Source organism: Telmatherina bonti (assembly GCF_933228915.1).
Source record: "Telmatherina bonti genome assembly, chromosome: 7".
In the NCBI taxonomy this organism is placed as follows: Eukaryota; Metazoa; Chordata; class Actinopteri; order Atheriniformes; family Telmatherinidae; genus Telmatherina; species Telmatherina bonti.
The window spans coordinates 26,215,496-26,241,949 of record NC_136625.1 but is presented as its reverse complement, the minus strand read 5'-3'; the positions used below and the strand labels follow the sequence as shown (position 1 = coordinate 26,241,949).

Sequence of the window (26,454 nt, the reverse complement as noted above, 5' to 3'; positions counted from 1 at the left end):
TTTTGGATGGTAGGGTCATAATGTGGCATGAACAACATGAAAGCATGGATCCATCCTGACTTGTATTAACAATTCTGGCAGGTAGTTGATGTTGGGTGGGACATTTTCTTGTCATACTTTGTGACCCTTTTTACTGAATTGGCATGATTTAAATACAACATCCTACCTCTATATTGTCCATTTCCATCTTTCTATGCCCACAGTGAATCCATATTCTGATGGATAGTTCATATAATATCAAACTGGTTTGTTATACATGACAAGTTCACTGTTCTCCAAAGACCTGCACAACCAACAGATTGCAGTCTGATAGAGCACCTTTGTGATGGAACAGGTTTGCATCAGTTGTGCAGCAACTGTGATGCAATGTCAACATAGATCAAAGTCTCTGAGGAATGCTTCCAACACCTTACTGAATCCACATCGCTAAAATTTAATGCATGTTTTTTTTTTAAAAGAAAAACTAAACTTGAGCAAAAAAAATTTTTTTTTCTCTTTTTGATGTACATATTTGTGTCAAATTAATTTTTTCAAATGAAAAATCGACCTTAATTTTCATACTGGAACTTTTAGTGCCATTATGCTGTGGAAATTCAGTGCAATTATTCCATTAAAAATGATAAAATACAAAAACCTGCATTGTTATATCTATATTTAAAAAACTAAGTGGTTCCTCGTCATTTTACCAGGTCTAAAGAGCCAGTAACAGGTCTGGAGCAAGGCTACAAACCCCTCCTGTCTTAAATATTCATTACCTCCTCTAAGAAGGTGGCATCTTTTTGCCTGCATCTGTCTGTGTATCTGTTAGCAACCTGGCAAAAAAAAAAAAAAAGTTTTTATATTTTTCCTATGAATCAGTCTTGGCCTAACTTATATTAATTTCATGTTTGGAAGGGATCTGGGTTAACACGTGGATCCAGGAATTTTATAGTGTATTCTTTATTATTGTGAGAAGGCCACTTTTAGTAAACACTATATATATGTAACTCCACAATAAATGGTCAGGTTGCTTGGCCAAAAAATACAGGAGATGTTATCAACACGTTTTACAAGATATCAAAGATAGATCTGGATCTGGATTATATTCTGGATACTGTGATCCAGAAAAAGAAAATAGGGATCTGGAAACCGTTGCTCTACAGGCGATCACCCAATGTTGAATACATAAAGGATACATTTTATGGTGATGGCCTAAATTAAACATGTAAAAGATTTAGAAAAACTCAAATTTATCTGTGACTGAATTACAAAATTATCTTGAAGCATTAAAGTTGTTGCCCCCTCAGACTAGAGAGCGCCTCTGTTTACTCTTTAAGTGCAGTTCCCCTCCTCTCCTTTGGGCGGCGCGCATCTAAGACTGTCTTTCATGATTTTTTTTTTTTTTTTCCCGTGTGCAACCTATGTGTGCAACAAAGTACCGAGCTTGGCAGAAGCCAAGAAGGGAAAGGGGACTCTTCTGTTAGTGTCTTTTTTGTGTGTGTCTAAACTATGCTGTTTTCAATTTCCATGTTTTGGAGTGTGTGTTGAAGTTCAACATAAACGAACACAAACGCAGTTCAGTCTTCGGGCGGCGCTGGGACGCTTTGTGGTAGGGCAAGTTTTTCCTCCCTAGATAGGCAGGCTTTTGGCGAGCCGCCGTAGAACAGCAGAGGACACAGAACCAGGACTAAGCAGCAAGTCGGAACACAGAGAGACCCGAGAGGACCACGGCACAGCCGCCGGCAGCGCCACGGGGAGTCGGGGCCCGAGAGGGAGCCTGCCAGGCCCTCGGCTTGATGCACCCAGCTTGCCTTTCCTTAGCCACAGTCCGAGATGGGGGAAACCAAAATTATCTACCACCTCGACGACCAGGAGACACCATACCTGGTGAAGCTGTCTGTACCAGCGGACAAAGTTACTCTCGCAGACTTCAAAAATGTCCTCAAGAAACCAAATTACAAGTTCTTCTTCAAATCTATGGACGATGACTTCGGGTAAGTGTTAATAGTTTATTCTGCATGTCGCGGACACAATATAATCCCTCCCTTCTTATTGTTTGTGGCGCTGCATTATAGTTTACTTATTCGTTTTCCCTTCCAGCTGGCTTGCCATCATTTTAACATGACCTGGCTGTCGATCATACGCTAGCTACTCCGTTTCTTTGTTAGCTGCTAGCCGATGAGCTGGGAGCTGCGTTAGCGGGTCTGTTCAGCATACAGACCTCGTTTGTTTACATTGCTTATGTGGCTAGCATATATGTCTTTCACCTCATATTTGGCTCTACAAGTTTGGTGTTAGCTGGGCTCGTGCATGATTCATTATTCTTGAATGGCTTTCAATAGATTAAACAAGTGTATGATATTTGACACTGTTGAAAATGACTAGTTACTTGACATTACTACTGTCAGCTGTTAGCCTATGTCTTGACCGCAAATGCTAACAGGCTAACGTCAAAATGTAAAGGACAGTTTAGGTTTGTGAGACCAGCAGGCCTCTGCTGCTGCTGCTGCTGTTGTTGTCTATTAGCCTGAGGAATGTAGAGTTGGACACAGGAATGTCCTGTTCATCACTCTGGCAGCTTTATGAGAATGTCCTTTTGTGTTAAAACATGGTCCCAAAAGTAGATGTTTTATGTTCCTCTCGACAGTGCCTTCAAAGAAAAGTGATAAAATGTATTTCTTTTGACACTTGAGCCAAATTTTAACATACCCTCAGGATAAACACAAACCAGGGTGGGGCAACAACTTAAGTACATTTCCAAGTTGGCAAATGCATGTTTTGAAAAGATCCACAAATATTCATTTTATGTTACAATTAGTGGAAAACCATAAAAACTAATCCCTACTTTTAACTGATAACATAGAAAAGCAGCATGTTAGACTGGTTTGGTTCACTTATTTACAAAGTCTTACTGACCATTAGTGTATTTCTTTTAAGAGGCATGTCTAATCGCAATATTGACAGTAATCTGGGACATTTGATAAAGGCATGCCTGATTTGTCCACTTTATGTGACAAGTCTCATTCGAAGTTTGTGACCTTATTGTAACTTGCAAGAAATCACATGGTTTCATCTCAGCATGCAGTCCTTAGACATCCAGGATCACTCATACTGCATACAGTACATAGTCAGAACATGGTCTTTTTTTCTTTTAATTGCTAGCAGCATTAGATCTGCAGTCATGTTGGTCCTTTCTATGATATTTTAGAAATGTTTAAAAACTGTCATTGGATTTCAATATGGAAAATGAACTATTGTCAATAAGCTATTAGCTTGTAGTGCCCAGTAAGAGGGTGCATGGTTAAAACATCTAAGGCTGTCAGTTTGTCCTGAGTGAAAGATGCACTCCACATCTAAAATAGTTAAAGCTTTTATTGCACAGAACAGGGTTTTGTCTTGTAATGGCTTACTGAAGCAAAGCTTTGCTCTCTTTATAGGGTGGTGAAGGAAGAAATATCTGATGACAATGCAAAGCTGCCTTGTTTCAATGGACGTGTGGTGTCTTGGGTAAGTTAAAAATACATCCTGTAATTTCTTTGTTTTTTTGGGTTGTTGTGTTCTTTGTTTGCTCATTTTGCTTTTTGTGGTAACCTTATGTAGACAAATGTAACACTTACCACCTCTAGGAAGAGACCTTATAGATCTGTTCCATCATTATCACTGAATGATCCTCACAGTGACACATACATCCTCCACTATTTTACTTAGAATTATGTTTTTTTTCCTGTTTAAAGTTTTTTTTTTTTTGTTTTTCTTTTACTGTTATTAACAAATGTGCCACCACATACAATGCTCGTGTGTACTTGAATGTACTTTTCAAAGTCTTTGATAAGTCTAAGCAATATTCCTCCTCTCTTTAGAACACAAGAGACTTCTGGCACTGGTGCACAGCCTCTGTTCCTCTCTTCTTAATGTTGAAATTTGATTAAAAACAAGTGAAATCACAGGATAGGAGGAAAGTGCCCAATGACAAAGGGTCTTGCTTTATGGCATCTAACAAGAAGATTGAATCTCACAGGGAGAAGTGAATGAAGTTGAGAGAAAGAATGTTCTGTGTCTTGATGTAAAAAACAAAAAACAAAAAAAAAACTGGTGCATTCGCTTAATGCTGCACAGTGTGGTTATAATTACAGGTTTTATTTGAGAGTAATCAACACTGCGTTATTGCTAGATGTTTGAGTGTATCATTCATCACACTCAACATGATGTGTTCTATGTTGTGGTCAGTTCCTCTCATTGGGTCTGTGTATGAATATGTTAATCTCTTGGGGACTGCTAAAATTTTCCATATACTATCAAGTGTTATTTCTGTGACATCCATTTGCTTGCCTCAGCCATTCATCTGTTGTTTCAGTGGTCTGATTAATTGCTCTCTGGGGCCTGGTGGCCCTGCCTGCAGCACATAACATTAAGCCAGATTTCTGACTCTATCTATGCTGTGTTTTGCTGTCAGCTAACAAATTTTGCCCATTAAATAATTTGTTTACACCTAATCGGTGTGGAACTGAGCTGGCCAGCAAATTCACATCTTCCTGCCCTTCACACCTTGTGGATGACAAAAATAATGGCAGCAAAAGAAGAAAACTGTTTAAAACAATAAGCAAAAATGAATTGTTAACCTCACAATAACAGCAGGAAAGACTTCTATTTTATGAGCCCACTGTCCTTATATTTCTGAAGATGATTCAATTTGGTATCCTTGCTGCCATTTAACTGATGTGATAGTCTTATTAAATAAATTAGCTTCTAGTACAACATATTTTTGTTGTCAGCTGGCACGCCACCTTTAATCCTTGGTAAAAAGTCTCATGACACCCACTTTTTATTATATTTAATTTTTTGGGCATTTTGATTCAAACCCCAAATTTCAATGACTTTCCATATGTATCCTTTCGTTACTCTATTAAATTAATACCAACACACACAGACAAAAAGAAAATCTAACTTGTCAAACTGGAAACTGGATGATTCAAAGTGCACTAATGTGTAATAAATTAATTTAAGCCAAGTTCTTCATACTAGGGCTTTCTGTTAATATAATTATACAGCAGCTTGAGGATTGTTATGGAAATGACATTAAAAAATCTGCATGATGTCATCAGATTGTTCATTTTAACCCGTTAGCCGTCATTGACTGGTGTGCTCAGTTTTCCAGTTATATTATCAAATGAATAAATAATACATTGACAGACCATATAATTGGATTATTTCAAATGTGGGTTGGCAACATATAACATACAGCAAAACTCAAGAGTTGCAATGTAAGAAGAGTGATATCTGGAAGCAAACAGGGTTTTTCCAAAGTGGAATATGGTAAAGTGAAAGAAAAGACAATGCTGACAGAAGGGTGCAGCAGTATTAAATTTTCATATAGTTGTGAAAAAAACTGTTGTGGTCTGCTGAAGCCCATCCCTCCATCACATTGTGTAATGTGGGCAACAACGTCAGGTAGATAAATGTGTACTGATTTGTTCTTGCTCAACTCCTTGAATTTGCAGCTGCTTTTGCGTAGCTCTGCTCTCTGAGTTGGAAATATGTATGTTTTCTTTCTATCTCATGTTTCATGATAAAATGTAGCAGCTACAGCAGCAGTTTTACTATCTGCAGATGTTGGCAAGTGTTTATTTTGTGACAGTAAAACAAGATTCAACACGCCGGTGTTGAACATGGTGTAAACACAGCAGTGGTTTGTCAGGTCTGCTGCCCACTTACTCTGTCTGGCGTAATCTCCCCTCCTGGTTTGTCTCGTGCGTGTGACTGATCTGGGTCTTTTCTGTTGACAGCTGGTTTCTGGAGATGGAGCTCACACAGACGGCGGCTCTGTGGCAGATAGTTTAGAGCCAACTCCACCTTTGGAGAGGACTGGGGGCATCGGAGAGTCAAGACCACCATCCTACCAGTCAGTATATTTTAAGAAAGACTTTGTGGTGTATTGCATTTCATAGTTGTTCTTTGTTTCATTCAATCTGCAGCTAAAGAAGATTAAGCATTTTGAGCTTGTCCTGGAGGAACCAACTACCTTTTCCCTGCATACTTTGTCATTTGATTTTGTTTTAAGATTTAAATTTATCATGTAGAGCAAACACCCTACCTTTTATTAACCCCTTAATCAGCGGGGCTTCGCTCCGGACCATTTTTATGTATTTTCTAATACAAAATCTTGTACAAACGGTTTGACGTTTCATATTTCAATACTACTGCACATGACCACGCTGACGGTCCATCATGCACCTGCCAAACTGTCAATGCTTTTGAAATATGGTATCAAGAGGGTATCAGTGCTTTTTTGATAAATAGTATTTATTAACTGTTTATTATCCACAAGGGCTGTGAGAGACCTCTCTTCTGGGACTTTAAAACACACACACATAAAAAAACAAAACTGTTTTTTGCACAAGACTGTGTCATTGTCTTTGAAAGCGCCCATCGTTGCACCGATGGTTAAAGGGTTAATTATTTTGTTACTACGCTTTCAGTTCTGAGCTATATTTGCCCAAATTAACCTGCTATTTGTGGTTGCACATTTAACAATTGGCTCATCTGAAAGTATAATGAATGTCTAAAATTTGTAGTGGACACATGATGGTCATGAAATGAAATGCTTACCAGACTGAAATAAGTCAGTCAACACAACATCTGCTGTTCCTGGGAAATATTTCCCTACAGAGTTCCCTGTTCTAAACTGTGAAACACAAGTGCACACTGAACACAGACTGCAGCCTGATTCTAATGAGTAAATGTTTGTTGAATGAAATAATCATGCATATGAATTCAGGCTCTGATTCATACTCTCTTCTCTGGTAATTTCTGTCTCAAGTGCGAAGGCTGCAAGCGGACGGGACAGTTTGGACAATGACACAGAGACCTGCTCCATGGTGTCGCAAAGAAGAGAAAGGGAGAGGTCGAGACGGAGGCACTCGAATGACCATGGTCAGAAAGTTGTGTGTTACTCGTGCTCTCTCTGTTATATTTCCACATATATTTCTCACAGCTCCCTGATTTTACATTTCTCATTGATTGAGTTATAGAATGAGGTCAGCTTGTGCAAACTGTGCAAGGATGGTTCTGGCTTCAAGTAGTCAGAATTGCCTCTTAGATCTGCAGACATCAAGATGTGTGTCTTCTGAGTAGCAAGGAGAACAGTTTAACTTCACACTCCTCATGTTAACCAGACACTTAATGTCAAAGTTTCTACTGTGGTCAGAGAAAAAAATGTTCTGAAGCTGTAAACTCAAAAAAGTTAAATAATGTTTAAATGACAGCAGAAATTTATGTTATTTAGGGTTTTTTTTTCTCCCAGATTTTTTGGTTTTTAAATACTTCAGCTTTGTTTCGATGTATGTGATTCTAAAGCCGTTCTGCTGCAGGTGGAAGGCAGAATGGGTACGTTTCACGAGCAATGGGACGTGGAGGAGCCGAGTACGACAGCTGCTCCTCCTTCATGAGTAGCGAGCTTGAGTCCACCTCCTGCTTTGATTCAGAGGATGATGATGCAACCAGCAGGTCAGCGGTTTTAAGCCTCCTCATTCATGACTGTGGTTTTCAATAGGAAAAACCATTTGGTTTCAGAAACACACCTGGAAAGAAAGTTAGGAGTTTATGGTAGATTATGGTGCAGTCTCAAACCCATTAACCTCAGACACTCAATTTAAAGACTGTACTGGTGTCAGTTTTTAAGGATTTCATCTTACCTGGATAAAAGTCTCATTGTGATATGACTTTGCATTTAAATATATGTTTATATAAATAATTGGGGAGGTATGGCCTTTCTTTCTCTTTGTGTATTTTGGCATGTTTGTAATCTCACTTAAAAGGCTTTTTTAATATATATATAACTTTTTCAATATAATAATAATAATAATACAATACTTTTTAAAGGAAAAGAATCTTCTCATTTATTGACTTGTGTATTAATTGTAAAATGTAAATGTTTGCTTCTTTAGGTTTAGTAGCTCCACTGAGCAGAGCTCCTCTCGACTAATGAGAAGACACCGCCGTCGCCGACGGAAACCCAAGGCTTCCAATATGGACAGGGTGAGACACCACACTTATAGATCATTGTAAATCAACCAAATATGTAGTTGTTTTCCCTTTGTTACTTTTGCTGCATTGTTCATGTATCTTTTTAATCCTCCAATGTTTTAATCCTTTCCCCTGCAGTCTTCGTCATTCAGCAGCATCACAGACTCCACCATGTCTCTGAACATCATCACTGTTACTCTTAACATGGGTAAGTCAGTGGAAAAAAAACAAAACAAAAGTAGAAGTAGGAGAGTACAGACCTCCACCAAGCAATTTCAGGTTGTTTTGGCAACGATTGTGGGCCTTATTTTTAAGTTGGAAATTCTAATATTAAAATAATCTAGAGTAAAGAGTTTTTTTTTGTGTTTTTTTTAAAAATAACATTGAACTGGGCAGTGATCCAGATCACCCCAAAAATTTAATTACTTGTTCCTTGTTCTAATATGCTCCTGTTTTTAACGCCCTCTGTCCAATTCACAGAGAAGTACAACTTCCTGGGCATCAGTATTGTGGGTCAGAGCAACGAGCGGGGGGATGGAGGGATCTATATTGGCTCTATAATGAAAGGAGGAGCTGTGGCTGCAGATGGACGCATAGAGCCTGGGGACATGCTGTTGCAGGTGTGTGACTGCACACAGAGTGGAGAAAAACACACGTAAAACATGGACATGAAAATCATTATACATTCCTGAAATTTGGACCAATATATTGTGTGTATATGTTGTGTTGAATTTCAGCAACTTTGCTGTCATGAAAAAACTTGACAATGTGGGATCGGTTTAAGTTTTGTTTTTTTCTTTCTCAGATGGCGACATGCAGTTCACTTGCATGATTTTTACACAACAAAGCTCAGACTGGAGTCTATTTCTATTCTGTTTCCAACCATTCCCCTTATTGACACTTATTTTATCCACATATTATTGTAAAGTAAAAACATTTTATGGCATCACATGTTGAGACATTTCCACTTTAATAGCTTTGTGCAGTGGGATTTATTGGGATTGGAAACTTGAACAGTATTAATATCACAAACTGTGAAAATTTTGGCTCACGTTACTGCAGCTTGTATAGTAAACTTGGACAAACAATTGATCACTTTGTACTTTTCTTCCATTTTTGCAGGTGAATGACATTAACTTTGAGAATATGAGTAATGACGATGCAGTCCGAGTTCTGAGGGACATTGTGCACAAGCCAGGGTAAGTTGCAGAAGCAAAAACCTACAACATGACAGCCATTAAACACTGATATAAAGTTGGAGTCAGTGCACTTAGCTGTGTTTTAAGTGGTTTTTCTGTGTGTGATATCAGCCCCATTACTCTGACTGTTGCCAAGTGCTGGGACCCAAACCCTCGGAGCTGCTTTGCTTTGCCCAGGAGTGAGTTTTTTTTCCTTCATTTCTTTTATTCCTTTTCAGTGTTTTTCTTTTCTAGGAGACACATTTTGAGGTATTTCACCCTTTGCCTTAAGATCAACAACTCCAACTATTTCTTTATGTGTTTGTTTGACAGGTGAGCCAATCCGACCCATAGACCCGGCTGCGTGGGTGTCCCACACAGCTGCGATGACCGGGGTTTACCCTCCATATGGTATGAGCCCTTCCATGAGCACCGTCACCTCCACCAGCTCCTCCATCAGCAGCTCTATCCCAGAAACTGAACGTGAGTCATATCACCCCCTACAGCTGCCTGTTGTGGCTTGTTATCACTTTCATTCAAGCTATGCACAATCTTCATGCTGCATACCCAACTTTTTTTTTTTTTTCTCCCCCCAGTTGTCTCATTTGTTTCTGTTTGATTTTTCTACTAATTCACTTGTTATATTTTTAGATAAATAAAATTGACCTGCTACTGTTATTTGAGGAAATGCTGCAGGTTTGTTGACATCAGGGCTTTACTTTCTGACAATCCAGCTCAGTAATATCACTGCTGTTCCTAAGACATGTTAGTGGGACTGTGGAAGTGAAAACCCCGCCCTTAAACTGCATTCCAGGGACTGCTCTCTGTCCCAGTGTTCAGCCTCACCGCTTCCATCTGCTCAATAACTCTTGTCCAAACTGAGCCATAACTCACATGTTTAACATTCCCTGTAATCTTTGGAAATGGCTGTGATGTTTTGGCTTCATTTCTGGAGAAAAAATGTTTCCTCTCAACACAATTTCAGCCAACATGTGATTTTCATTTCTGGAGGGTTTTTTGCTTGTAGAAAAGAATCATTATGTTTCACACAGTTGTATATTATAAACCTTCCCCAATTCCCCTTAAAATCTTAGATTAGTTGTTAGATTTAAAAAACAGGCTAAGAGGAGATCAGCTTTTGAACTTTGGCTCAAAGTCAGTACATAATGCAGTGGAACTGGCTGCATGTTTTAATATGAGAAGTGTTTCCATCTAAGGCAGGTTGAAAAACCACCAAAACTCTGTAATAGTGTAATGCTGTGAGACTGTTTGAAAACTTTAAAGTATTTCATTTTAAACTATTCAGCTGTTGTACAGTTTGAGCAAAGATCCTGCTGAATGCTGATCCTTAAGTCTGGATTCATGATCAAGACTGTATCGTGGTTTTTTTCAACCCAGACCACAAGAAGCTAAAAAATGATTTGAGGTAAATTCCAAGTGTTCAGCATAGAACAGCCAAGCTGCTCTATAAATGTTTTTTTAACTTAATATTTTTTCTATGATAGAAACTTTCTTTAAGAGTTGAGTGTTTGTAATTCAATTCAATTCAGCTTTATTTGTATAACGCCACTTCACAACAATGTTTTCACAGGGCACTTTACATACACATCATTTCAAACCAATTCATACATAGCCTATAATAAAAATGAACTGATTGCATTGAATCATGACTTTGATCCAACTATGTAACTATGTGTCCTCTTCTTAGGATTCGATGACTTCCACCTCTCGATCCACAGTGACATGGCAACGGTTGCTAAGGCCATGGCCTGTCCAGAGTCGGGCCTAGAGGTGCGGGATCGGATGTGGCTCAAGATAACCATTGCCAATGCCTTTATTGGTATGTTTAAAGGAGAAGGGAGGATAGTTTCAGCATTTGCTGTGCTCCATTTCAACATGCACACTTTTTCATTTGATCTGTTTAGTTTGTAGATTCAAATTGGCATCATTTCAATTATGTGTCTGGACTTCATATTTTTCTAAATCAAACAGTGGTGCCATTCACTTCCAATTACAGCTAATGAATTATGTTCGAGCTAGTATTTTGTAAATTTAGTCTTCATCATTCTGTGTATTTCACACTGATGGAAGAATGCCATTTTCAACCTGTGTTAAATCCAAGTCGGTCTTCTTTAGTTCATCCATATTTTGTATTATATTATGTTGTATTATATTGTATTATATTATATATTATATCATATTAGTCGGTAAAAAATGTGGATCATCATAATTCGAGCTGCAAGTACTGTGATTTTTCTTCTGTAGTATGAGCATCTTTGTCTCCTCAGGTTCTGATGTGGTAGACTGGCTTTTCCATCACGTGGAAGGGTTCTCAGATCGACGTGAAGCACGTAAATATGCCAGCAACCTGCTGAAAGCTGGCTACATCCGACACACTGTCAACAAAATCACTTTCTCTGAACAGTGCTACTATGTCTTCGGAGACCTGTGTGGCAGTAAGTGGGCACAGTTCAGTGACTGAACAGAAATAGCTAAAAGTGCTGTTTTAAAAGCAAGTTTTATTTTCATAAACATCTACAGATATCAGCATGTAGTGTAAGGAAGAATATATTCTATGAAACCAGCATTTTTCAGAAGTAGGTCCAGACTGGTAGTCTATATTACATTTTCCCCATTTCCTTCAGATATGGCCCACCTGTCTCTCCACGACCATGATGGTTCCAGTGGGGGTGCCTCTGACCAAGACACTCTACCCCCCCTGCCACACCCTGGGGCAGCCCCTTGGCCAATGGCTCTGCCTTATCAGTTCCCCATTCCCCATCCTTATGACGTGCCTCAGCCTTTCCACGGTGGCCCTTGTGCTGGTAGTGCAGGCAGTCAGAACAGTGGTGAGTGCAGTTTGAGTCCACAGTATGTACTCATCACAAGCATCTTTTAGTATGTGAAGAGCAGGATGTGAATATGCAAATGTTTTATTGACATTTTAATATCTGAATATTCAATCTAAAACTTTATCTTTTGAATATCTTATATCACATACTCCTCCCCCTGCTGACTTTGAGCAACACAGTGAGCTTAACTTTGTATAAATGATACCATGTGGCAACTAAATTTCCTCAAACTTAATAAAAATCCCTTTCTCAGTTAACTTTAAAGCGCTACCAAACTATTTTTCAACTAGAAAACATTTGACAGTGTTGCAGAGTTTACACGCAAGCAAGAAATGCTTGTTGAATCATACCTACCTGAAGCCACATTTCCTTTTGAGAGAGCGAGCTTTGAAGTCTTCTCAGGCCAATGGGATTAAGGCCAAGTGACTCTTTGCTAAAATAACACTTTTTTTTTGTAATTAACATTATGTAACATTGTTATGACAGTCTTAGCCTGTCAGACAGAGAAAAACATTAACTCAATGCCCACATTTTTAATACACTTATAGGTTCAGTTCATGTTTATATTGGCTTACATCAAAGCTGTGCAGAACACAGCTCAGCTTTATTAAGAGTGCAAAGTTTTCCTTCCAGCAACCCCAAAGCAGGCGTATTTACATGCTGGCTTTTTGTGTATTTAACATGTGTGGAAAAAGGAAAAACAAGCATTGTGGTTTTAGGTTCAGCCTGTTTATGCTGTCCAGACACTTATTAACAACAGCTGGATCCACTGACAACTTCTCAGATGTCCTGTCTTCATTTTTGTGGTTAGTTTTTGCACACTTGCACCTATTTTAAATTGATCATTGAATGTTTTTTTTAACAAGATCCAGAATTTTAGACAACTTGTGATATTTTTTTTATAGAGATTATACTTCTCAAATTGTCACAAGGTAACTTTGTGTAACAAGTTTATGCTCAATTGTATTAAGTGGTACCAGTTTAACCAGTTTTAAGAGATTTTTCTAAAAGCAAAGAAAACCTATAGTTGTCTTTAGTAATTGTCAAGTTGTGAAAGCCGCTGAAAGCTTTGTCAACATGAGTCATGCCGCTCTCCTCAGTCTCACGCAAACTGAGTAACCATCACGTCGTGGAGACCTCTAGTGGTGTTAGACGTTTTGTTTGTCATTCAGATTTAATGAACAGACATTTGAGTCTACATTTACACTTGGATAAAAACATTTTTGTCTTTTCTTGTGTTAACAGGAAGCAGCGGTTCTAACTGCAGCAAGAATGAAGGTCGGAAATCAGGCGGCAGTGGCAGTGAATCTGAGATCAGAAGCCACAGAGCTCCGAGCGAGCGCTCAGTTGCTCCCCCCAGCGAGCGAAGCATCCGCAGCTCCGTCAGCCAGCGCAGTGCCAACTCCCACTCAATACCTTATGGACCTGGCCTTGTCTATGGTCCCCCTGGCCTTCCCCCACAACCTGCACATTTGTCTACAGCTGCACCTGGTGCCCCGCAAGGCAGAGAGCTGGCCTCTGTGCCTCCTGAGCTCACTGCATCTCGCCAGTCTCTGCGTATGGCAGTAGGCAATGCTGGGGAGTTCTTTGTTGACGTGATGTGATAGTGGGTTGTAGTGGGATGACAGAGTAGCACATTAAATGTTATGACTAAAGGCTGAGGACAACAGTGGAACAAGCTAGTGTTGCATGCTGAGAGAAAATATTCGTCCTCACTTGTGCTTTTCCTCCTAGTAGTAATGGCCATACTTTCTTCAGTGAAGAACCCCCCCCCCCCCCCCCCCCCCCCCCCCCCCCACACACACACACACACACACACACACACACACACACACTAAAATGAACCAAAGCACCTTTTTCAGTTTCAGCTCGACTGGGGTGAAAAGTTTGTGAAAGGACAAAGAGCAAGCGAGTGAGGGAGGGAGGCGGTGCAAATGGTCAGCTGGAGAAGATGACTCAGCGCTTTTCACATGGATGTTTTTCATTTGTCTTGCTCTTCTTTCTTCCCACCTCTTCTCTGCTTTCCTTATCTAACATGGTCTGTCCTCCCCCACCCCTGTCCACGTCAAAACTGAGAGAATGAAGCCTCATCCCTCCCTCCCTTCTCAGTTCCCACTTGCTGACCTCTAAAAAGAACAAAATGAACACTAACTTTTAATATAAATCAGATTAAACTATTAGCTTGACTTGAGAAGGAAAGAAAGAAATGGGAAAAAATGTGTATGTAGTGCAAGAGAATTGCAGTTTGTTTTGCTGAGAATGCATTTGTTTTATTGTATACATAGTTGGTCACAACTAGTTAAATTTTTCAGTGGTTAACATGAGCATTTTGCTCCCAAGAGTCATTTTTACGCATTTTCATCTGCTAACCAGAGAATTTTCACACTGTCTTGTGATAATGTATAGTGGAAAAGTTTCTTACTATGTCTTTCACACTACTTTTATCAAGGAAAAATGCCTTTTTATTTATAAATATAGTTTTATGACTTAAATTTGCTTGTGTGGTGTTTTTTTTTTTTTTTTTTTTGTGCTAATCCGTGTGTTTCTTTATCTTTTTTTCTTGTTTGCCGTTTCTTGTTCATTATTTCAGGCCATATTTACATTATAGGTGGATTCCACCAGACTGTCCAACAGCAAGAATGTGAAGGTTGGCCAGTCTGGTCTGCAGATGTGTGTATGTGGGCAGTGGGTGTGTGCAGAAAATCTGTGTGCACAGATTTGTCTCAGAAATGAATGACCCTTTGCAAACTTTTAACTGTGGTTTCAATTTAAAATTAAAAAAAAAAAGAAAAAAAAAAAGCACAGCAGATTCGACCGCAACAGTGAGGGGGTTAAAGATCTTGGATAGATTCAGGCAAAATATAACTATAAGAATCTGTTGGTTTTGTTCTGGGTATTTTTTTTTTTTAAATCTTACGATGAACCGTTAGAAGAAACATAAGTTTACAACTGTGATAATACCGGCCAGCATTTCCCTCTGTGGTGCAAAAGAGGAATTGCAATTCGTGAATTTTAATCCAAGTTGGATATGCGCTAGCACAATCCCGCACCATTTTAAAGCTCACTGCTCTGATATCCATAATCTCTAAGAACATAGCCATTGTTGAGCTGGCGTAAAATAAAACGTGTCAATAGCCTATCTTATCATAGAAAACCCTGGGTGCGGTTTATACATGGTTTTAGCCGCGCCTTTTCCTGTCACAGTCCCGGTCGTGCGTAAGGACGGCGGGTCAGCTGACAGCTATCAGGACCAGCGGAATTAGCGGGTGTGTGAGCAGGGGGTTTGCTGGGAATATACCTAAATATTCAAGGCTAAGCGGGAGTAGAGGGCTGGTGACGTTCGTAAGAGAACCAGGGTAAGTTAAATAAAGGTGAAAAACGCATGCTTTGCTGAACTAGTTGTTAGATGCGAAAGGTAGCGGCAGAAAAAGCCGGTGAGTGCTTTTCATTCGCGAGCAATGCTAACGTTAGCTGATAGTCTGTTAGCTAACGTCAAGCCAGCAGCAGTATGACAGCGAACAGGAAGCGATTTCTTTTATTCTTCAAGCACTTACCGTTTTTGTTTAGCAATTTTCTGTAGCGTTAAAGTTGTCATGTAAAGCCTATGTACTAGTTCACGCTCGTCTTAATATATGCTGCCGTTAAAAGATAATATTGCAGGAAAATCTGGTGTGATGGGGCGATTTTCTTGTCACCGGAAGTCCATTTAAAACTCAACGCTTCGCTGACATAGCCAGCTAGCCCGCTGCATGAAGCTAAATTAGCTAGCAGCCGCTCACTCCGTGTATTCTCCATCACTCTGATCTTACTGAAGGTCAAGCCTTCATCAGTGCATTTCCATTTAATCTGGTCCAAAACTATTCAGATGGAGAAAACCTGATTCCCCCTCGTCGAGGAACATTTGGGGAAAATATAAAAAATGTATGAACCTTCGGAAATGGCCTGAGTGAGCAGACATCTTGACTTCGCCAATAAAAGGGCGATTAAACCCATTCAGGTCTGATGCTTGGTTAATTCGGTCACGACTCTGCATGTCTTAACGAGGAATCATCTGAGTGATCTTGGCACTTGTTTTATAGCGGGGTGTATTTCTGAGCGCGGGTATTTGAAGTGTCTGGATCCTCTCTTCGAGGAATTTCAGACATGTCCTTCATCACCCGTTTCCCAGAAGATTCATGTTAAAACTAGGGCAGCTTCCTGTGACATATTGTTCTCAATCAAATTCACATTAATTATCCAGCAGCAGAGAAAATTTAAGATTGTGTGAATGACTTGTTCTAGAGTTAAAGTTTTTTTTTTTGTTTGTTTGTTTTAAAAAAAAAATTTAATTCTTGTTGTTAGATACAGGGAGCATCTGGCAGGTAATGCAGAGTAACATATTTTGAGCTGACTACCTGAAGGCATCCTGTCTTCCTCGGGTGACTGCTAATCTGCTGTTAATCTTAGTTTAAAAGGAGGGATGACCTGTGGTGAGAGTGATAATAGTTTTCTCTGCTTATATTGGTGTGTGTGTGTGTGTGTGTGTGTAGATATGCGTGTTAGAGAGAGAGAGAGAGAGATGCAGCTGCAGGATATATTGAGCTGGCAGTAGTGGTAATGTATGCCTGGGAGAGAGAGAGAACAAGCGGATGTGAGGGACAATTGCTTCTCTGTGCTGTTGGTGGCTCCCTCATGTCAACTGCTTTCACTTCTCTATCATCCCCTTTTCCTTCCTGTTTCCTCCCTTAATTTCTGTCTCTTCTCAGGAGGTGTTAGGTTTCACCATGGCAAGTTGGGATTGAGAGGCAACCACGATGATTGGAGGACTCTTCATCTACAACCACAAGGGGGAGGTCCTCATCTCCCGCGTCTACCGAGATGACATAGGGTATGTTTCATAGGAGCAAATCCGCTACAAGGTCACAAAATTTCTGGAAAACTTCAGTTCATTGTGAAGATCTGGATCATGTGTGACTGGACTTGTTGGGGTTGATCGTCGATGAGAGGATTAAGTCTCTCCACATAGTTAAATTCATGTTTGTGGTGTTATTGAAAAAGGAGAAGAAACAAAGTTAAGCCAGGATTACATTTACAGCTTTGTTTGTAATACCATATAACACGATTTTAACCATATGATTAGATTTATTTATCGTTCCAGGAATTTTTTGAATAAATTATTTTCAGACACAAAATTTAAGGGACTTAGTGATGATACAGCTTCATGTCATCAGGGAAAATTATGCCATCTTTCCCTCTTTTCTCCATTTTGTCTGCGGTAATGATTTAGTTCACTTGTGCTTATCAAACCACATCTGCAACTTATAAGATTAAGTGCAACTTTGTGGAAAGTCATTCCAAATTGAACTCATAGCTGACTATGCCTGCAAGGAGCAAGTTATTATTACCATATGGCAGACTGGTGCTGACATTAGTTCCCAAGGCGTTCAATTTCCCTGGCACTCTTTAGCCATTTTCTTATACAATAGCTATTAACTGCAGTAAGATTTTACTTTAAAAGAAAGCTGCTGCAGGACTATTTGCACAAGTTTATAAACCCTGTTTTTATTTTCATCAAGTGTATCAAGTCATCTTTAAACAAAACAGACAGACTTTGCATTATAATAATATGCTGTGTGTTTTTGAGGCACATAAAAATGCTTAATTGCGCTCAGGAATTCAACAGCTAACTAAATGTGCATGCAACAAAATAAAGTATTAAAAACAAGATAATTACAAGGCTCCAGGTGCACCACTTGCATGCAAATAAGACAGACTAAATCATTGGATAACAATGTGTCTGATGACAGATTCTTCAGGACACAGCACAATTAAAGTATTAAGCAATACCCTGCGCTTACATGTTAACAATAGACGTAATCTTAACCTTCCCAAAATGCGGTTTATATTTGGGTACTAATTTCATCATGAGTGTTTTTTTTTTTTTGTTTTTTTTTGTTTTTTACTTGTCATTAATGTTGCATTTAGTGTGTTTCATGTCATATTGCCCAAATTCCACATACAGGCATCGGTAAGGTACATATGTAAAGTCTAATAATTGAACTAATTTGCTGAATATATATTTTTAGTAAGAAATTTAAATGCTAAAATAATTTATTAGTTACCCATTTCCCTGTTTACTTACACAATTGTGGGTTGCATTAAAGTCCTTTCCTTCAACTTTGTTTTCCTTTGCTGATTGAAGTGGACTATAAGTAATCTTTTAAGGCCAAGGAAAAATAAATAAGTAAAGCACACAGTGACACATATTCAGTAACTATACTGATGTTAGATTAAGACGTTTGCCAAAACTGACAGAGTTCATTCTCTTTTATAAGATTAATGCAGCGAGGGAACTAGGACAGGAACAGTCTTCCATAGCGTTTAGCATGTTGGTTACTCAAAAAATGATACTAATTTATGTATTTAATTTCTTGCTCTCATTGATATCAAGAACAATTTCAGCAGAGAAGTGTGTGTTCTGCACGGTTGATCTGTGTGATCTGAGGCACAATACACGCAAATTAAAAGTTGAAATTCGATGCATTTGATGTCATTCAGAGAGTTTTGTTTGGAACTGTTCCTTTCACTCATAATATTTCTGGCAGAGTTTTTTTAAGAAATGCCTTTATTTTTGATAACTGCTCTTTTCCCTGTTTGGTCATAAAACAAACAGGAGCCGTTTTTGCCTCCTCACAAAGGGCAGTCCATATTATGGAGAGAAACCAGGTGGATAGAAGAAGGAAGCATTATATTTGGAAATTATGCCACTATTTATGTGGCCTTTCATATTTGAAAAAAGTCAGATTAATTTTTTTAATCTTTATTTCTGATGGCTGCATTTATTTGTTTATGGTGAATGGTTTTAGTGTAGACAATAATAGACCGTACCAGACACAATATGTTGCTCTCAAGGCTGCAGTTTGATGACGTTGAGTGCTGTTTAACACATGTTAAGTTTTGGCTATAAATTATACATTTTGAAAAACTGATTTAGTATTGAAGTGATGCAATAATAATATAAACTTTCCTATCTAATTGCATTTGAAGGTGGAAGGAAAAGAGTAGTTTTATGCTACTGCTCCTCTTCCTGCATATAAAACAAAAAATCGGCATAATAAAGCACCATGTTGCTCATTCTGTCCACATGTTGCACGAAAATGTCTCTTGTACATTTTTGTCTCTCCTCGTTTTACCTCATCCTTTTCTTCTTTCTATTCTGTGTATCACCATTTCTCTCCATCTGTTCATCTTGGCCCATGTAGGAATAGGTAAGAGCTGCTGCAGCCTCTAAAGCATGACCCCTCCCTTTCATGGCCACCAATCAGTGACCCCACAAACCCTAAACTGCATGTCCATTTGTTCCTCAGTGGAATTTCTAATGAAGCATGAAACACCCGTCTTTGACGTTACGGCAGTAGTCAGACAACCGTATACTGAAATGCAGCAGCAAGTTAATTGAAACCAAAGATCTTAGTGACCATCACAATCCTGTCAGTAAATTGTTGCTCATAATCAGCTCTGCAGACGCCCAAGCATGAGCATGGATATGACGCTTTATTTAGTTCTTCCAACAGTTGTTTTTTTTTCTCACTTCTCAGAGATTTAGAGGTTCAGACCTTTTAAATGGGGTTTTATTGGACCTTGGATTAAGCAGCGTGTGGTGGAATTGAGACTGGGGGGCAAAATGTTTTCATTGTAATTTTATTGTCAAGGTAAAATGCTGTTTTATACATTTCTATCAAATAATGTTTTTTGTTATTTGCTATTTATCATTATCTAATGACAAAGACAGTAGAAATGGAGACTTGTAGACTGACTGACTTTTTTTAATCAGAGTTTATGAATAAACACAACGATTTCCACAGTTGTTTGCAGACATTGTGTGTTCCAGTGTACTTAATGTCAATCACAGAGACTGTTCCTTGTTCAGCTGTTACTCACAGTACTGTTAAGTAGGAAGAATCAATTTAGTTACAGTTGTTACAGAGATTATGCACAGTTTGGGCTTTTTAAACAACACTAATTGTAAGTTGATTCCCTGTATTTTGTAGACATAAAAAGGTTCTCAGACATTTAGCTGAAGGATTGTTTTCCTGTGAGGACACGCTATATCCCCAACACCAAGCCTTGTTAGTAATAAATCCATGTGAATCAGGGTGTTTTTTTCTCATAGTGGTTGGGGGGGGGAAAAAAGTAAAAAATATTTCTAAGTTAAAAAAAAAAAAAAAAAAAAAAATCTGCCTGGTACATGGTCAGTAGTTTAAATGTGTGATGTTCCCATTAAGTCAAGGTAATTATGATGGTTTTTCTCTGATGTTTCAGCCTTTTTCCTGGTTATTATCACAGCTGACACAAAATGACACACTTCAATGCACCAGCTCATACTGTGTGCTTTTATCAGATTAAAAGATGTTTTGGTGTTTGCGCAATTAAACCTGATTGTGAGATCTGAGGCTCTTGTGTCAAATCCATTGTGTTTGGATACCAGGCTAATAATTTGCAACGGTATTTACACTCGATGCCACCAAGATTAAGTGTTGCACAAAAATGCCAAAGTCTCTTTACTTGTGCTAAGGATGTCTTTCTGTCTGCTTGTCCTTCCATCTCTAGGCGTAATGCTGTGGACGCGTTCCGTGTGAATGTGATCCACGCCCGGCAGCAGGTTCGATCCCCGGTGACCAACATTGCTCGCACCAGCTTTTTTCATGTCAAGCGCTCCAACATCTGGTTGGCAGCCGTCACCAAGCAGAATGTCAATGCTGCCATGGTGTTTGAGTTCCTTTACAAAATGTGTGACGTCATGACAGCTTACTTTGGCAAGATCAGCGAGGAAAACATCAAGAACAACTTTGTGCTCATCTACGAGCTGCTGGACGGTAGGAAATGATGATCGAATCAATAGAATTAGTCAGAAAAAGGTCTGGTAGACTGTCTAAATGCACGTTACATTTAGCCTTTGTCCACACGTAGCTGGGTGTCTCACAAGTCTGCGGCAAACAATACCATGACGTCACATGTACAACCTTTGTTTTCAACAGCATGGACGTCTTTAAAACTGTGTTAGTGTTATCCGTTGTCCAGGTGCTTTGTGTTTGTTCTTTACACTGCCATCAGTACCGCTCCACATACACTACCAAAGGCAAAGTCGAGATTAAGGACAATTATTTTCCGCCATCTAACCATATCACCTTCCAAGCATGTTTTGTGGAAGTGATGTCATGAGACGGAAAGCTCTTCTGATTGGATAGGATTTTTTTTTTTCTTTTTACTGGTCGGAGGGGGGGGAAGATATCCGGTTTTACAAAAGCCTGGCTACATGTGTACATGGTCTTAGTTTCTCATCTGTATATGAATGTGATTCTAGGTAGTAGAAAAGTGGTGACGTTACCTTGCATTTAAATTGTTTCCAAGTGAAAACTGAGTGAATGCAAAGCCTGCTGGTCGGCACTGGTTAGTTTTAACTATGGTATGTCCTATTTTTCTCGTTTACTCATCGTATCTCTTATCAGCTGTGATCTTTTTCCTTGTTTATATAGAGATCCTGGACTTTGGCTACCCCCAGAACTCAGAGACTGGGGCCCTGAAAACCTTCATCACCCAGCAGGGCATTAAAGGACAGGTACGCAGAATATATATGTACAAAGAGATATGTTGCTGTAAAGCTACAGTTTTCTGCCTCAGTACAGACTACAGTAGCAGCCTAGTAATGAATTGTAATTAATTCTGTTCGTCGTTTTGTTGAATATTGAAGCCTTACACACGAGTAAGGTCTATATTTTTCATTTAGACAGTGTGATTTAACACAGATGTTTACTGTTTACTCTTCATATGAATACAGTATAAAACTCAGAGCACAGCATTATGAAGCGTCTCGACTTAAATTATGTTGAGGAACACAAAAGCTACTCAGTGTCATGACGCAGCTTAGACACTAAAATCTCTGACTTCTTACTGCTTTATGTAAAATATACTTGCTGTACAGTTATCCTGGCAAATTAAACTTATTTTCTTTTTTCTTCATGTCTTTCTTCCCCTCACCTGCTATATCTGCACACCTCAGCATCAGGTAATGACCTGCAGCAATTCTGCTGTATGAAATGGATTTTACTAGACCTGGAATGGGGTCGTGTTTTTATTTTTTCCTCACCTTTTCTGTAGTGTTAATGACCTCCTCGCCATGGCTCTTTGTGCTGCTGTTCTGCCAGCCTTTTCCTTTTGTTGGTAGTAATACAGTTTCCTTGTCATTCAGACAAAAGAGGAGCAGTCTCAGATCACCAGCCAGGTGACAGGGCAGATCGGCTGGCGTCGTGAGGGCATCAAATATCGCCGCAATGAACTCTTCCTGGATGTACTGGAAAGTGTCAATCTTCTCATGTCTCCACAAGGTGTGTTTATATGGCTTCACTCTGACATAAATAATTTCTAGTTCATTATTCAGGACAATCAATGGCAAGTATCCATTTCATCCACAAATGGACGAGTTAATTCATGTGCGATTTTAGTTTTTTTGGTTAAATCGTACATGTTCAAATGACTATTTTGTGCTTCTGTTTCATATTGTCACATAATTTGCTATTGAGGAACAATTGATGTCAGAAAAGCCCCGTTATTCAAATTCTGACTTAAAGTTGCAGCAAAAATTAGGAATCACTAAAAATCGTCTTCATGTTTTGAAAGATTACTTAGAAAATATTCGGCTGCAGGCTGTAATTTTACAGCAATATGTGCAACAGATTCCTGCGATTATTCTCATAATCTTTACTGTTATTGAAATGTTTAAAGATGTGAACTGGAAAGAGCTGAAAGCTGCTGAATTTGAATCCTCCAATGAGTTTAGAAAGTTTCTTTTCATTTCCTGTTGTTAACTTAGAAATTCTCAACATTTTTGCCTTTCCCATCCAGGCCAGGTCCTGAGTGCCCACGTGTCGGGCCGAGTTGTGATGAAGAGCTACCTGAGCGGAATGCCCGAGTGCAAATTTGGCATGAACGACAAGATTGTCATCGACAAGCAGGGCAAGGGAGGAGCATCCGATGATGCAGGGAAGAGGTAAGTACTGCAAAATTTAATTTAAAAATAAAAAAAAGGAGGGATAAAGATCAACATGTTAACAACTGAAAATGAAATCAGTTTGCAGAATTGCATTTCAGATTCTGTATTCAGTTGTTGTCTCTTAAACTCTGACCATGAAGTTCATTGAGATTTAAGAGGCTGCTGTCCATTTGCCTTGTTGCTCTGTTGTTTTAAGTGTTGTCTTTGTTGTTCGCAACAAGAAAGGCTTTACAGTTTCTTTTTCATTTTGCTTTCCTTTGGATGCATCTTTCCTTTCTTTTCCCTCTCTTTTCTATGTGCTGTACTTCAGTGAATTAGGGGGAGGAAGGTACTGTACTGACAAGTGTCCTCACCCTCTGTCACATCAATGCACACACATACATTCCACTGTCTTGTCAGACTCCTCAAACGAATGAACATCTCATCCACTGTTGTTCCTCACACTCCCAGTATACCCAAAACCTGCCTGTTTAGTGAACTGCCTGGTGGTTGTTTTTCCTATTTTGGTATTGGTTTTTTTTGTTTGTTTTTTGTCTTTTCCCCAGTTCGCACCTACTTTCACCTACTTACCCTAACATAAACCGTGTCATGTTTAATTGAGATTAGCGACATTAACCAGATTCACTTGTATTGTTACTAGCAGCTGTGTCTCTGTGTGTACTCATACATTGTGTCTAATCATTTCTAGACATTCAGGGAGAGTAGTAGTTTTATCTGTGAGATTGTGCATTGCAGTGATGTACTCTTACATACATGATCAGTAATAAACTAGTTGACTCCTGTGTGTATCTGTGTGTGTGATGGGTTTTCTCTCATGCCAGTGGGAAGCAGTCCATAGCCATCGATGACTGCACTTTCCATCAATGCGTGCGTCTCAGTAAGTTTGACTCTGAGCGGAGCATCAGCTTCATCCCTCCTGATGGAGAGTATGAGCTCATGAGGTCAGTAGATGTTTTTGTTAAGTTTGAACGTTCTTTATGAAGTTCTGAAGTCGGGAAGATCATGTTTAACAGATCATGTTCAATAGCAACAGGTCATGTTTGATGCTAAAATGCTTTGATAGAAACTAAATGTTGCTTTCAGAAAAGATCAGATTTTTGTAAGATGTGCTCTCCTCGCCCATGCAGATATCGCACCACGAAGGACATAATCCTGCCGTTCCGAGTTATTCCTCTGGTCAGGGAGGTGGGCCGCACTAAGTTAGAGGTTAAAGTAGTCATCAAGTCCAACTTCAAGCCCTCGCTGCTGGCTCAGAAGATTGAGGTCAGCTCTACTTGTCAGGATGATGCATACACTGCTGCCAACAGTTATAATCTACCAGCTGTTGTGTGTTTTAGGTTCACATGAAGCATATTTTGCATTTTTGCTCTTCAGGTGCGAATCCCAACACCCCTCAACACCAGTGGCGTGCAGGTGATTTGCATGAAGGGAAAAGCCAAATACAAGGCTAGTGAGAATGCCATTGTCTGGAAGTAAGTAGCGTTTGCATATTTCATGAACTAAAAATAAAACTTAAAAACAAATCGGTCCTCATGTTTTCAGTCCAGCTAATGATTAATAACGTTCTCTTTGACCTTTGTTTGTTTAACCTCATGTTATGACTTCTTTGTTACTTTTATTTATTTCTGTGAGGCGATATTTTTTCCTTGTAAACATAGTTTTTCTTTTGAGTGAAACCACAATGTAACAAAGCATCGTTTTGCAGGATCAAACGTATGGCTGGGATGAAGGAATCTCAGATCAGTGCTGAGATTGAGCTGCTGCCCACCAATGATAAGAAGAAATGGGCCAGGCCTCCCATCTCTATGAATTTTGAGGTTAGAATTGTTTCTTTCTCCATGACTTTGTATCTCTCACATATATTGTTTAACATTGGCCTTTTAGATAAATGTCAGTTTTTTAAAAATTAAATTATTTTTCTGTTTTTTTTAAAAATATGAATTAGTTTTAAAATGACTTTTATTGTGACATTTTTAAATAGTGCAGTTAAGTCACAGTGCAATTAGGTAATTACATCATATTTCCTGCCCAGGCTGGCTCATGTGAGACATCGTGTTAAATTCATAGCCCAACAGAATGCGGAGTTGGTAACCAAACAAACACCGGATTAAATGAGATCCCACTAGCCGTCATGCAAATCACAACCTGCAATCATTCGACATACACACAAGTGCTTCCTGTTCATAATGCACACCAAGAGCCATCAGCCTGTGTGGCCTACTTGTCCCGACTCGTCCCAACTTTCATCCCTTTCGTCTCTCACAGGTTCCTTTCGCCCCGTCTGGCCTGAAGGTGCGCTATTTGAAGGTGTTTGAGTCCAAGCTCAACTACAGTGACCATGATGTCATCAAATGGGTGCGGTACATCGGCCGCTCTGGCATCTACGAAACTCGCTGCTGAAGTTGAATCCCGCCAGGCAGCAAATTGACCACTTCCCTCCCATCAACCCTGTTGAGAATTTCTTTTTCCTTCTTTCCTCTTTTGACTTTGTCTTCTCCCCTCAGTCCTTACGACTTTATCTTCCTCCTTCATTGTCCCCTTCTTAACTAGGTGTTGGAGATTGAATTTACATCGTTCAAAAAAAGTTTTAAAAAAAAAGAAGTAAATATGGTATAATGCACAGACATATGCAAAATGTGAACCATTGTATCGTATATATCTAGTAGTGATGAGTACAATTGTAAACCAATTGGTGTCCGAAAGAAAAAGACAAGTGATGCAGAGGCTCAGGGGGAGAGGGCTGGAGGCTTAAACGGATTCCCAGTAGTTTTCAATGTTATTGTTCCACTATTTACTCTCTTCTTTAGAAGTCCCACATGCGAAGTTATCCTTTGTAAGGTGTTTAATTGCTGTCGTGATTAATGATAAATCCTGATAGTTCCTGTACGCAGCTTCCATCCCTGTAGTGTCCCCTCTGAATAAATTAGCTGTTTGGATCTTGTGTACTATGTCACTCGACAGGAAAAGAAGCTGAAATCATTCCCGACGTACCGAGCCTCTTTGGGCGGTTGGAAAAAGAGAAATGACTGTGCAAGCTGTTTTTGTACTTTAAACTTTTTTTTTTCTGTTTTTCATTCAATAGTAATTAAATGCCTGGTTGTTTTAGAGGTTTGTCCATCATCCTGATGAGGATCTCATACTCATACCCCCCACCTCCTCTAAAATGTTTTATAAGCACTAAAAGTTAACTTTGTCACACTATTTTTGATGCAAAGATCAGTCCCTGGAGTGTTTGCAGTGAGGTGAGGTCTCCCCCTGGTGTTTGCTTCACTGCAGTCTGCTTCTTAATGTTTGTAGCCCTGGTGACCGTTCTGTCCAATAAAATCTATGTAACCAAACCCCCCCCCATCTACTCTGTTTATTTAGTTCTTCATTCAGCTGTTTTGGTTCAATA

At 39.2% G+C, this 26,454-nt stretch overlaps 2 protein-coding genes across 2 annotated transcripts; both read left to right on the top strand.

The window, feature by feature from the left end:
* The first annotated feature begins 1,413 nt into the window (after positions 1 to 1,413).
* Positions 1,414 to 13,785, top strand: LOC306757894 (segment polarity protein dishevelled homolog DVL-3-like). The gene is made up of 15 exons (XM_079243071.1): positions 1,414 to 1,973; positions 3,417 to 3,486; positions 5,763 to 5,878; positions 6,797 to 6,909; positions 7,347 to 7,482; positions 7,923 to 8,013; positions 8,140 to 8,209; positions 8,482 to 8,621; positions 9,124 to 9,200; positions 9,312 to 9,379; positions 9,513 to 9,662; positions 10,888 to 11,019; positions 11,468 to 11,635; positions 11,825 to 12,028; positions 13,277 to 13,785. The coding sequence occupies exons 1-15, from the start codon at positions 1,813 to 1,815 to the stop codon at positions 13,633 to 13,635; spliced, it is 2,055 nt and encodes a 684-aa protein (XP_079099197.1). The 5' UTR covers positions 1,414 to 1,812; the 3' UTR covers positions 13,636 to 13,785.
* A 1,470-nt stretch (positions 13,786 to 15,255) lies between these two features.
* On the top strand, positions 15,256 to 26,398 carry LOC306758247 (AP-2 complex subunit mu-A). The gene is made up of 11 exons (XM_079243498.1): positions 15,256 to 15,387; positions 16,777 to 16,898; positions 20,621 to 20,886; positions 21,547 to 21,629; positions 22,260 to 22,395; positions 22,913 to 23,057; positions 23,882 to 24,001; positions 24,188 to 24,323; positions 24,435 to 24,532; positions 24,766 to 24,877; positions 25,326 to 26,398. The coding sequence occupies exons 2-11, from the start codon at positions 16,825 to 16,827 to the stop codon at positions 25,458 to 25,460; spliced, it is 1,305 nt and encodes a 434-aa protein (XP_079099624.1). The 5' UTR covers positions 15,256 to 15,387; positions 16,777 to 16,824; the 3' UTR covers positions 25,461 to 26,398.
* Positions 26,399 to 26,454: the final 56 nt, after the last annotated feature.